This window comes from Clupea harengus, chromosome 4 (genome assembly GCF_900700415.2).
Source record: "Clupea harengus chromosome 4, Ch_v2.0.2, whole genome shotgun sequence".
In the NCBI taxonomy this organism is placed as follows: domain Eukaryota; kingdom Metazoa; phylum Chordata; class Actinopteri; order Clupeiformes; family Clupeidae; genus Clupea; species Clupea harengus.
In genome coordinates, this window is record NC_045155.1 from 12961820 (window position 1) to 12975909 (window position 14090).

Sequence of the window (14090 nt, forward strand, 5' to 3'; positions counted from 1 at the left end):
GTATATAACTCACTGTAGACAAATTGACTGATGGATTACTGTGGAGTTTCCTGTCTTAAAGCTAATTCTCCGAGCAGGCATCTGAAATGAGAAAGTCTGAGTTGAGTTTTGACAGTTTAATTAAATGGATTTTGACGCCTTCTCAAAAGCTCTTGGGTCACGATAGCAATGTAACGTTCAAGGAGTGGCAGAGTTGTTACGAGAGAGAGATCAGAGATTATCTGTGGATGAATCTCTCTGCATGACTAATGCTGTTTTGTCATATAATGGCAGCAAAACCATCTTGAATGGCTATGGACACTGTGTTTTAAAAGGCACTGTTTGTACCACACCAGAGACCATGTCCCTTTCATCTACTTGTCTGGAAAGGAAAGAGAAACAATAGATTGGCAAGGCCAATAATAGTGAATATTATTCCCCATCTCCCACAATTCCTTTTAATGGTGTGGCATAACCATCTTTTCTCATTTGCCTTGGGGCCACTTTGTGTGTGGGCAGACTGGCCATTGTAATGCAGGATTAGCTCAAGCCCATTGTATGGTTGCCATTCTCACGAGAAGCAACTTGCTCTGTGAAGACGTCACATAGCTATGACAAATTTGGCTGTCGGGTCAAAGAGATTGTTTGAACAAGAAACTCTTGTTTACTGAAGAGTTTTTGAAACCGCTACTAAACACCTGTGAAGGGGCATCCAGGCGTTTGTTTCTAGCACACCCTGACAAGGTAGAGATCTTACGACAACCCTCCCCGCTCCCCCCACCCATAACCCTTTTTTACAATCGCTAACAGCAGCTATCTGATCTTTAACACCTCTCTCGGCAGATCTCGCAGCTCGCTATCACCGGAGGTGTGGAGAGGGAAGGTGTTGAGCGTGTTAATTGGTATAGACTGTTGTCATTGTGTTCAATCCATACTGTGTGTTATTACCATCACCTTGCAGAGAGATGGTGTCATCATGACCGGAAATAACAGTACAATCCAGTTAAATCGGTCAGCGAAATTACATGCAGGACATATTTTTTTGTCAAGCATTCCCACGGATTCATTCAGTAGACAGGTTACACAGGCTTTTGTCTGGGTTGAAAAAGGATCACAAAGGTTGAATATTCATGTCAGATTCTCAAGTTTGGCTGACAAAAGATAAGACTGTATAACGATGCAACAGTGAGGATGTACACTACGTTAGGGGAGAAATCTTACTAAATTGGCATACATTGGAACCATTAAGGCATTGTAGTTGGAATCAGCATTTCTACAATAGTCTACATGTTTCTTAATTTTATAGACAGACACCAACTCACTGACATCTGAGTAATGCTCAGGTCGGACAAAGGAGCCTAGCGAATTGTGACACACTTGGTTGCAACAGCTAAATATGCCCCGTGGGCTAAACTGCCTTATCAGATCTCGCATTTCCTCTCCCTTTCTGCTTCCTTGAGGTCAGCAACTGTTTGCCAATTACCCCCTAAGTCTGTCAGGGGACTCCAGACTTCATAATTGTTCCTGGTATTTTTCTGTCAGATATGTATGCCTTTGACATTTTCTGGCTTACACATTGACCAGCCTATTTTGATGATATTTGGAAACTGTAGACATGTGAAACAATGGGTGCAGGGCAATATGAAACCTTTCAGTTCCATCCACTCCCAATGGTGGGACATTGTTTGAGAAATCTGAGATACATGTACAAGACAAAGGAACAGTCCAGCCCTGAAATAGGCAGGGTAAAGACAACCCATTAAACCTTGACGAACACGTTTTAGTTTCCAGTCTTCCAAGTCCAGCCATGTTCCCTTTTGTGGAACCTCCTCCGCACTTTATACGGTTGTCTCTCCACCCCATGACCTTGTAAGTGAATGAAACGGGTGCATCCCATTATAGGATTAGGTGTCACTTGGTTTACATGATGGGTAACAGGATTGCATGCCATGCATAGCAGGACTGTTACATTATCCTGAAGCCCACCGCCCCATCCATCGAATCTGTCTGCCTTTAGCCCCCATGTGATAAGGGGTCTGCATCGATCATGTGGTCACATATCAGTTGATGTATCTGCGCTGGGCGAGAGCGGTGACACCGAGAGCGCAGTCACGAGAAGGCAAGATGGCTGCTGATAGCAAGAGCCAGTCGTGATGGTGACCAGACGGCTCTGCCACCCATGGTCAGCCGCAGTCTATGTCCCCAGAATGCTGAGGTTAGCAGTTAAGCGTCAGATTTTGGGGGGGGCAGGCTTGGCTTGGCTTGGCAGGGGCATTCCGGATGCCTCCACTTCCACACTGGCAGACAGCCCATTTAACCCATTCCCGAAAGCCTACTCACACACACACACACACAGAAAGACAGAGAAGCAAATAGCTGGCTCGGCCCCTGTTCCAAGGATTGCATTGTCTAAGCCTTTGTGCGCGTGTGCTAGTCTGTGTACCTACCACCACCTCTTCCACACTCTGAGAGCAGATGGCTCAATTGTCTTTATGATCAAACAAATGATTTCATATCTGCAGTCACGCTTACTATTTAGTGGAACCATCTGGGTTTTGGATAGTTGTGACTCCATCAAGCTCTCCATCAAGCTTAAACTCATTAAAGAGGTCCTTTCACTAGATGTGAGGATGCTTACATGACACAGATCGTGCCCCGATCAGTCTCTTTTCGCTTCACGTCAAAGTGCTCGAAAAGAGATGTGTTAAAAATAGATATGTGACCAGAATGATCCATGCTGGGATTATTTATCTTATGTAAACGAGTGTTTAAGCATAACTGCAGTACTGGGAAATAAGTGCGGCGATGAAATAGGAAATGAGCATATTCACAGCTGACAGTTTGTATCTCATTATAAGTATATACGTATATATTGCATTACTCTTTCAGCCCTTTGATGTGACCTCTCGTCATTTGCCCATACATTGCTCATGCCTCATGCTGCCAGAGGGATGGGCGTAAATTAAGATATTTGCCCTGCCCTTGGGAGCAAAGGGACACAGTGCAACTCATCTGCTCCCATGTATGGAGTTAAGCCAGAGCACTAGGCAGCAAGATGCAGAGGAGCATGTAGCAGCTATGTTTGATGCAGTGAAGGGCTTTAAGCTGTACCTCTGGATGTCTGCAATGCCGTCAGATTATATCTCAGTGATTGGTATTGTAGTCAGAGTAACTGAAAAACAGCTCAGGGGCTTGAGGGCAAATTTTTTATTTTAGTACATATTTTGTCCAAGCAAATGTTAAATGGTATTAGCCTATGTAAGCTAATTTTGACATTTTGTGTGATGTGCAGATTTTAACTGTCGTGCAGGAGTTGAAAGGCTGGGACTATTTTAGTGTGACTATGGCATGCGGAAAGGCTTTGCAACAAAGGGCATATGAGCGATAGAATTGAAAAGAAAGAGTTTGAAAGAGGGAGGAAAAGATGGAGAAACTGGCGCTATGCCACCTCAAACAGGCTGCATGTGCCTGGCGCCCAGGGCCTGGAGCTCTTTAAAAGTTATCAGCCACATCAGAAATGCCTCAGTAATCTCATTCAGCAGTGCAGCCGCAGAAAGCCATGCCGCGGCCGGCTTTGATGGTTAACTGTGCCCTTAATAATGGAAGTGTGGCCGGCTGCACATAAACTGTTTGAAATGGCTGGGCTAGTCACATCAGACAGACAAATAGCAGGGGCGCAACTATTAATTTGCTTTTAATCAGGATGTGATTGAATGGGTGAGTGGGTGTATGTGCAGGTGGAGCAGATGTTAGAGTTGAGGTGGTATGTTTGTCTTTTTTTTTTTATTTAGCTCTGTGTGTGGTGATGGATAAAGCTGTGGCTCTGGGGATCATTGTGTGTGTATGTACGTGCTTGTGTGTGTATGTACGTGCTTGTGTGAATGCAGACGTGTTTTAGCCCCAACCAAGAATAACTTGTGAGTCTTTGTAGATCTTAATGCTTCTTTATGATCAAATCAAATGTGTCATTGTTTTCATGTATGTGTAGGCCTACAAGTATATATGTGTGTGTGTGTGTGTGTGTGTCTGTGTGTGTGCTGGCTTGTGTGTAGGATTAAGGTTAGCTAGAACCTGACATGAACCTGCTCCACACCACCTGTTCTGGACGTAGGAGAAACATGCTTCTGCTCATAAAGAGCATAAAGAGCAACGTCTACTTGTACGCCATAGATGCTCACTGGCCTCTTATCCGCCAGGTGATACTCTGACTCACTTATCTATTATTTACTAACATTTGTCTCATCATTTCATTACTTTAATGACCAGTGATGCATATTGTATAACAAGTGTATTGTTCAAGACATAGGACCTACTAAGGCTAGTTATTACAATTTTTTTATATGGAATCAGTAAAATAGTATTTTATAATAAAAAAACTAAATAAAATATCAAAGGTGGATACTGGAGATTTTCCCTCAAAATGGATTTCTTCTTTGTCTAAACAGTGCTTGTTATGCATGTTGAATATACACATGTGAAAAAAATATCTAATTGATTTCAATATCTTGATTTGACAACACAAATGTATTATTACAATGGGCATGCTAGTCAGAATCCCAGAGCTGTTGTTTTGAAGTTCTTGATGTTGTTCAGCCCTCTTTTAATGAATGAGAAGACAGACAAACAGCAGCTTGGTCACCATACCCTGGCACCGACTTCATGATTAAAGTGGGAAAAAAAGTCACATTTGGTCCCACCCCACCCCCCTTCCAGTCATGTGACATAGCTAACTATGTCTCTTAGGGTTTGACAAACCCAGGGCCTAAAGCAGATTATCCCCGTAGTCTGGGCTGGCAATCTGTCCAGAGACGGCCATCAGCCGCAGCAGCACACTTCAGGTCATGTGAGAGAGCCGGTGCTAAAGATGATTTGTGGGTGTGGCCTAGGGCTGGGCGGTATGACGGTATATACCGTGCAACGGTAGAAATGTGTCTACCGGGAGAGATTTGGCCATACCGTTTCAACCGCGGTATACTCTTATTTTGAAATCCAATCGATTTATTTTTAGATAATGACCTCCGAACTATACTTCATCCCTCTTATTATACAGTAACTCACCAAAACAATAGACATTCCTCCAAAAATACCTCTTTAACGATTTTGTAGCCGTTTTGTGATTTCTGCTGAGAAATAAAATAGAACTCTAAAGTTTCAGGTGTTGCGTAGCAACCCATTACTTCCCGTTACGTTAAATGACCGGACTACTTGCGGAATGATATGAAAGATGGTCAGCGGTCATTACATTTTCGCAGCAGTGAAAATAAAGAAAATACAGACCTGCGAACGTTGGGGTGGCCTATTCAAATCAACGGAACTTTTTTGAACATTCTGAAGAGCCGTATAATACGATACCCAGTAAACATTTTAAGCACATAACCTGCAAGGACTGTCGTGCCTACTTGTTGAGTAATCCTCGACTGTTGGGCAAGATTCAATATACTGAAAAATATGGACTGAAAAGTGTCTAGTGTAGGCATTTATTTTTCAGTATTTCAAAGTGAATGAGCTGTGAGAGCACAAGAACAGTGAGCGTCTAGCAGCTATTATCATATACATGTATGTCAACGGCGTATGTCAACGGCGATTACGGCCAAACCAACGAGATTCTAAGTAATATGGAGACAAAACTTTTTTTGGTACTCCACGTAGATCATAAACCCTTGAATATAAAAACGACTCAGTGAAATCGGTTGAGAAATATAAACGCTATCTATAGTGCTTTTTATCCAGAAAAACTGCAGCTCCATCATTTACTTGCGTCTGTTTACGTCTGTAAATCACCTCGTCATCACGTTAGCACGTCGCAGCAACGGGCTGAGGCGGTCAATGGAGAGCCTATGTACAGTATATATGTCTATGTGTAATGGCCAACTTCTTAATTTTTTTATTTTAATATGTGGCCATATAAAGAAAATATCTCATCATTATTGCGTTAACATATGGACACACATTGAAAAGAAAGTTTTAACACTTGAGTTATCTTCTGAAAGTACATTAAAGAACCACTGAAACATAAGCACTGGACTAAATGCCACAGAAAGATTTTTCCTTTTTCTTTTTTTTTTTTTACATACACTTTGCTTTTATTTTACTATTTAAAGATTCAATGGATACTGGCCACTATTGCTTAGGCCAATAGCCTATTGAGGCAGTATTGTTTCTGCACCTTAGTGTTCTTAAGGGTCAATAAATAAATGTCTGTGGACACATTTCGCCACCGCTGAAGTGTCCTCTTTTTCAAAGACCCAAATCTGGTCACCCTACGTATAATAAACCGTGATATATACCGTAACCGTGATATAAAATTACAAATACCGTGATAGAAGATTTTGGTCATATCGCCCACCCCTAGTGTGGCCATTACTCACAAGGCCAGATTGGGACTACACCTCCACCCCCCAATATCCCCAAAGACTGACCACCCAATCAGGATGGTGGTCACTACACTGGGCTGTTTTGTTGTAATAGTATTTATGCTGTTAGAGCTTGTTGGTTGCCTGTTGACGTTTTGCTTCAGTTGTTTAAATAGATTTGTGGTTATTGTGCCAAAGTGCTGGACTGATATCTCATTATCTATCCTCCCATGAGTCATAACTTGGAGCAGTGGGGTGAATCCCTCAGCTGGAATAAAACCCCCTAGTTCTGTTTCTGTTTTAGACTGTCTCTTGCTGAAAGATTTGTTGTCCTTATACTGATAACGATGCTATGTCACGAAAGCCGATCTGAAAAAGGCGAGGATTAGCCGCTAATGGCACTCATAATGTCGCACACAGAATTTCACCACACAGAGGAAATTGTGTACCACTCCTTAATGAACAGAAGCGATGGCTTCCTAGTGTTCTTTCTAAAGAGGCATTTTTCATGTGTTCACTGTGAGATCGGAAGCTGTAGCCGTGGGGCGAGTCTCTGGTCCCAGGTGGATATAGCCAGCTGAATATTAGCCCAAGCTCATACATTTCCAGACTTTGCGCGAGCATGTTTGTTGCAGCTGCCAAATCGCAGCTATTCCCTGCTGGCTGATTTATTTTTAATGTGTGTAGATGAATATCCTTTGAAGCAGATGCTTTCATTCTGCCGCTGCTGAAATGCTCTGTCCTTAGAGGAAGCAGGGTGGTGTCAGTTGTCACTGCAGAATATGCTTTATGTTTTTACCCATTTTGAACAAATCTTGGTGAAGGTACAAGTGAGGTTTTTTAATTTTTTTTACCCTTCCAAAATGGCTACCGTGCTACTGTTGCTAACAGGTCTGTAGGTCACAAGACTTCCGGGCTTGACACGGATTTGCGGACTGAAAACTAAAATGCAGAACCACAGCTGCTGCCTCTGAGGCCTCCAGTTAACACTGCAGCCGTGAAGATGAGGTTTATAGTCCCATAAACACAGCCAGTGTGTTGCCGATTGCATTGCTATGGTTACCTGAGGGATGTGCCTTTTATAAGATGGAGGCTGCTTTCTGTGGAGAGGAGCGGCAAGCAGTCAACGGTGTTCAGGTCGTTCAATAGACTCTGTGAAATGAAGAGTCCATGCTGCTGCCACTAAGATATCAGGTTTCTCACGAAAACTGCTGAGGCTTTTAGAATAGGTGAGGGATAGCTAAGGCTTCTCAGTGGAGGAGAGCAGTCTGCCCTTCACATTGACTGCACTTGTCTGCACCGCACCGCACTCCCCTCTCTGCCTCACCATCCCTCCCCATCCCATCTTTTGCTTCCAGGCCTGACACTGCAGCCAGGATGCGTTTGGTAGTTAGGTGAAGTGGGGCAGGGGGTGGTGGTGTTGCTTTCTGGAACTGACGTATTAAAAGCGAGTCGGTGGCAATGCTGCCTGTACAAACAACAAAACCCTGGAGCTTGTCGAGCAACACTAATGAGCTCCAGTGCTGGTCTTTGCACACACACGTGTGCATGCGCGCGCGCACCCACACACACACACACACACACACACACACACACACACACACACACACACACACAAACTCTCAAAGGCAGCTGTCAGCCCTGTGGTGCAGCTAGGAAATGTCACCCTGCAAAAAAAGCGCTGTCATGCTGTGTTGCAGATGTATTGCAGAATGTGTTGTTCCCTGGAAGATGGTTATTAAGATTATTTCCTCTAAGGCCAGAAAAACACTGACTTTAAAACATGTTTTTTTTCCCCTCAAACTGTCATGAATTACACTTCTAATTGGATCTCAACATCTCAACACCTCCGGTGTCAGATCAGTCACGCCCGTGGGTGTGGTCAGTGTCTGTCTCCTCATTACTGACCTGCTGCTCTGTGTCTGCTTTCCACAGTTAATAAGCATAAGCCATGGATCGAGACCACATATCACGGCATCGTCACCGAGAATGATGACAAGGTGCTGCTGGACCCTCCCCTGATCGCCCTGGACAAGGACGCCCCGCTGCGCTATGCAGGTGAGAGTGGTGTTTCGAATTCTTGTGTGGTTTCATGTAGTGATTATCATAGACATATATACATATGTATATGTGTCTATGGTGGTTATCACGACCATGTGCAAACCCCCATCTCTCCTGCCTGTACGGGGAGAGGGGGTCTGTCTGTGACCCCTGTGAAGCACCCACACTGGGACAGTGATGTCAGATTGTGATCTGCCAATTAACAGTAATTACCTCAAAAGAACCCCACCCTCTTTGTCTCACACACATCCACCCAACCACCCACGGTTCCAACTCCGGCTAGTTCTGTAAACGAGCTGTCAGTCTCCATGAAAGCAAATTAATTGTCTTCTGTTTGCCTAGTCATTTAACCCATTAAGTCAAGCAGAAACTAGACACAGACATTAGATGGTCAATCTAGACCCATTATCTCCACCAGTTCCTGTACTTACTGTTGACTGGTCAGTGTTTTCAAAACAATTTACTGCAAGGAATTTAGTTCTGTAAGATCTGTTAATGTTAATGGGACATTGCTATTAATGTAATTTCTATGTAGATGCATGTATGACCTACTTGCAGTGTTACTGTTTGGCTTTTTATCTGGTGTTTAATGCCCAGCACAAATGTTTGACATACTTTTGGACTATAGCTGTTGTGTTGTGTCATGAAAACCTACTGAGACCCCATGACAAATCTTGACAAGATTGCTTTTACGCTGTAAATGTCACCACTGTTTGACTGAAATGAAATGTTCCCTGTCAATTTCCCCTATGAATACCAATGAGTAGGCCAGCTTTAATTCATTCTATTTAATATTTGGGCTTTGTCTTATTCCTTTGTTATACTTTTTCTTTTTTTGTAAAGATTAGTGACACTGATATAGTTTCTTTTGTAGATCTATTTTGATACACAGTTACCACATTTTTTACTAAAGCTGTGATGGCTTGTTAATATTTGTGAAACAGATTTATAATTGGTAGAATACTTAACGTCCAGTAATGTCTTGGAGCTGGTTTCCATGCTGCGTGTCATGATGGACACAATTAAAGGGCCTCGGCGGCGGTAGGCCGTGTCTCTCATTAATGACATGAACATTGGAGTTGGCCTCGATCCAGGGCTCCCAATGGCTCTGTTCCTGATGTAGACGAGCACTGAGAGCTCCGCTCCTTCTGACGACGCAGACACCCCCACCCCATCGCCTTTGGGCCCTCACTGATGGCCTGCCCACATCAGGCCCGCTTTCATGTCACTTCCTGCTCCTCATCCCGTATGCAAAACGATCATTTCCCATTGCTTATTACAGGATGCATTCATTCTGACTGATGTGGTGGCAGTAGTCCCAAGATGTGTGTGTTGTGTTTCCTTCCATCTTAATCAAACCCTGTTCTACCCATCTTCAAAACCTGGATCTCAGTGGACTTTACTTGACCCAATTTGTTTGAATATGGACGTTTTTTATAGCACTCTGCATTTCAAATAAACAGATATGCAGTCATCTGTGTGTGTTTTACATTTTTTTTATCTCATCAGAGATGCTCTGTGGGAAATGCCTTTTTTCCCCTCGCCAAACTGGGCTGGTTTGTCATTGGGGCACACCCTTTTGATCAGGCGACAGAGAGCAAAGAGCTGGACGATCTGTCCCTGTTGGCCAGCTCTCCCTCTTTGGCCATGTCACGTGTCTGTGGGGGTGACTGGCATTGCTCTGGCGCTGCCACGCCAATGTCGTCATTGGCACTCCTTGTCAGCAGAACAGCCTGGTGTCAAACTGCCCAACACTCGCTGGGTGGCTGAGCAAGGACTTGTGTCTCTGCTTCCCTGTGTGTGTGTGTGTGTGTGCATACCTGAGAGGGGCCCTTGCTAACTGACAAATAACCACAGTCATCCTCCGTCATGCCTGCATGATTGTGCACCTCTGCAGTTTGGGGCAGAGGCACACAAGCAAGGCTTTCAGCCCCAGGCCTCTCTTTGTTCAGCTCCGGTATCTCCCTCCCGTGTTGGGGCCACAGTGCTCTAGAACGACACAGGTACTAAGGACAACATCGTACAAGAGGCGACACAATTGTGACAGTCTTCTTATTAAACCCTAGACGGATTTTTGTAGGGGTGGGGAAATTTTTTTTTTTTTTTTTTTTTTTTTTTTTACACATCCATTTGTGTTGAAATGCAAGCTGCATCGATTATTGCATTGTTCATTGAAAGTCATAATTGTGACAAGGAAAAGCTTTTTCTCTAATAAAAAATAGAGAAGGTAATTCATCTGTTGATTTTCTTTAATTATCAAACACAAAGTAGGAAGTGATTTGAGACTCTGAGTAGCAAACTCAAATGTTTTAAAAATCGACATGCATCGATAATCGTTTTATCGGTTTAGCATTGATAATCGATAATCGGTTTAGAATCGATAATCGGTTTAAAATCGAATCGTTGACCTCGGAATCGAATCGAATCGTGAGGTGCCAAGAGATTCCCACCCCTAGATTTTTGTATGATCTAGTTAAGCTCACGTATTGAGTGCGGGTACAAGTCAGTGTGACTCCTTGCCTTATGACCGAGCATTTCCCTTTGTGGATATTGTGCCGTGGGCTAGAGATGACCTCAAGTCTGGCCTCAATTGCCGACTGGAGGTCTTTTTTCTTCCCAGACAGTTTTAGCCCCGATCCCCTGTTCTGGACACTGGCAGGGGAATGCTGACCCCAGGTCATCTGTGCTGGGAGGAGGCCCTGGAGCTGAATTGGTAATACACAGCCATCTACTCTGCACACTGGGCAGCCATTTCAGTGTATCCCTCAGTTCACACCCTCATAAAGAGACCTCATAAAACCCCAAATCTGCCATCATGGCCGCGATGAAAATAGGAACATTAACAGTGTGGCACACAGAAGTTCCAATTCCTTGTTATTGTTTTCCCTCCCTTGTCCCTCACAAAGACTTGTTTGGTCTCGGCGGATCGAGGTTCTTGGGATCAGAGTGTAGTGGCTCAGTCGATATTCATTGTGCTTTGGCTTGATGGGAACAACCGGACTTCCCCCTCAACCCCAACCCCCCCCCCCCCCCCCCCCCCCCCCCCATCTTTAGTTGACGTTTGGCACGAAGCAGCTGAAGCCTCTTTTCTTCCTGGAATGGCGCTGAGGTCGTCGTTAAGCCCTCGCCTGGCCATTGGGGGAGGTACAAAGGCCCACATTGCATGACTTGGTCTGAACAGCAGCCCCTAATGGGAAATCCATTCTGGATTGTTGAGGTGAAAACCTGGGTTGACAGGCCGGCCAGTGAGAGGCCAAGGGGGGAGCGGGGGTGGAGGCGGGAGGCACCAAAGCCAGGCCTCAGCATAGGCAGCCGAGCAGAACTAACCCCTCGCGCAGCACTGTCCACTGGCCGGCTTTAAAGCCTTCTGAGCTTTAGCACAGTAGACTACACATTTGAACTGTGTGGGTTGTTGGTTTCCAGCTGCCTCTTTTGGTTTTGTTTTGCGTGTTCAGTTTGTGTGGCGGCAATGAAATGGCTCTTACACTGAGACCCTAGACCTGGCATGACCGTGAGAGTCAGAAAACATGATGTCCATTTAAAAGTGGCTGGATTTTCTATTTCCATTTGTTGAACATCCACATTGGTATTGAAAATACCCAGAGGAAGTGCATCTCTGTGTTTTCCCTTCCTGGATAGGAGGAAAATATGAGCGCGTGTGCCCAAATACTTATGGAAAAGAACAGCATACCCCCCCCCCCCCTCATCCCCACCCTGTCAGTCATTATTTATTGACCATTGGTTCCATATAGTGCACTCTCTCCTGAAAACAAATGTCCTCTACACACTCTACCCTGGGCTTTTCTGTCTGAAGGAAACTAAAATGTCTTTCCCTGTTTGTCTTTCAATGTTGCTGTGCCATTTGTATGTTCTGTTCACTTGATAAACTGTCAACCCTCCTCTCCCTCTCTCTGTCTCTTTTCTTATCTGTCTCTTCCCCTCTGTGCTCATCAGTCTTTCTTGACTTCTTTCCTCTGACTGACCTGGGTTTATCTTCTCTCCCCCTCTTGTAGAGAGTTTTGAGGTGATCTTCACCAAGGAAGGTGAATGACGGGCTCTTTCTACTGCTTTGTGAACTGTTGTTTTGATTAACCCCCCCCCCCCACTAACGCAAAAAAAAAGGCATTGGCATTTCTCACAGAAATTCCTGTTATGCTCTGTGATCTCTTTCTAGTCTTTTTTCATTTCATTTTCCTTCGGTTCTACTTTTTTTTAATTTTTTTTATTCCTATTTGTTTTCCACTCACCCTAATTTTTTGTTGTGGAAAAAAAAGAACAATAACTGGATGAAAAGTGTGTCGTGGGGATGAATGTATCTAGAAATATCTGTGCATGAGACATCCATTGTAGTTTGCAGATCCTAACAGTGCTTCAGCAGTGTTCTACTCCACCAATCGACTCCACAATGAAGCATGTGCATATGTCTAGTATTACAGATAGATATGAATTATAAATAGGTTGCAATATTAATACTACTTCAATTTCATGCCTGTGTTTTACGGGCATGGAGTAACATTTGCTTGTAAATGTAAAAATCCTAAATTGAGCAATCAATCATTTTTTTATTGTTGAAAAACATTTTCAAAATCTCTCTAAATGCTTGAACATGAACTAGTGACCATTTGTTAATGACAGGATCGGAGATATTGATGCCCCCTATACGTCCTTCAATAATTCTAAAATAGTGTGATGGTCTTATTCAAAATATGCCATGCTGCGTTCCCAATTGTAACCATGTTATATGCACATGCACCTATATTCTGGTAATTGTTAAAAATTTGATCTTCGAAAAAAAAAAACGAAAAGGAAAGAAACGAGTGGAAGTGGGAAAGTGAACGTCCAGTTCTAGAAGGTTCCCAATGCGTTTGATCCTCTCCTGGAGCCCTGCGCTAGCCGGAAGTTGCTGAGATTGTTAACTGATGCAAACTCTCGATGCTTTTTCTGTCGATGCACCTTAGCCGACGCCTCGTCTCGTCCCCCCCCCTCCTCACCATTAATCCCCCACCTGGTCACAGCATGACTGCAGCTGGTATTTGGATGTGGATGTCAAGCAAGTGGATATTTCTAACCCCCCAGGCTCTCATCCAGTGCTTACGTTTGATCACTCTTGACTGTTCTGCTTTGTTTTCTTTGTTTTACTCTTTTCATCCTTTTCTTTCTTAAAAAGGGTGTGGGAGAGTCGACATTGCACAGGAAGACTTCCATCATGTTAATAGCCTAGCTTTAGGTGGAAAATAACCTCTCAGTTTAAGGATTTTCCTTTGTTTAAGTTTTTTTCAGTTGTTTTGTCTTAAATTCTGGGCAACAGTAACTGCAACAGTGTGCCACCACCCATCGTTAATACTTGTCCATTCACTACGACCATTAATGCAGTATTTTAACCTTCTTTTTGTTGGTCTTGCAATAATTACTTGGCATCCTCAAAAAATTTGAATTTTCTGAGGCTGTGAGGTTTTAGTTTTTTTACAGACATTGATTATCACCTGTTTATTAGTTTTTTTTGTTGTTTCTCCTGGTTTTGTTGACTTTTGTATTAAAGTATTCCTGTGAAATGCCTTTCCACATCTCTCTCTCTTTCTTTCTTTCTTTCTTTCTTTCTTTCTCTCTCTCTCTCTCTCTCTCTGTCTTTTTCTGGGTTACTTACTGCATGCCTGGATGCAATGTGATCATAGTGGCTTGGACGAAACACTATGCTTT

The 14090-nt window shown here is 43.6% G+C and overlaps 1 protein-coding gene across 4 annotated transcripts in view; it reads left to right on the forward strand.

Annotated features, from left to right (window-relative positions):
• Positions 1-14090, forward strand: part of clstn1 (calsyntenin 1) — a 37449-nt gene that overhangs the window by 5155 nt on the left and 18204 nt on the right. For 2 of the 4 annotated variants that reach the window (XM_012826149.3, XM_012826151.3), the window contains exons 2-3: positions 8268-8390; positions 12407-12436. In XM_012826149.3, the coding sequence (XP_012681603.1) occupies positions 8268-8390; positions 12407-12436 (153 nt within the window). The remainder of the gene's footprint in view (positions 1-8267; positions 8391-12406; positions 12437-14090) is intronic. The other 2 variants (XM_012826150.3, XM_012826152.3) reach the window with 1 other exon arrangement.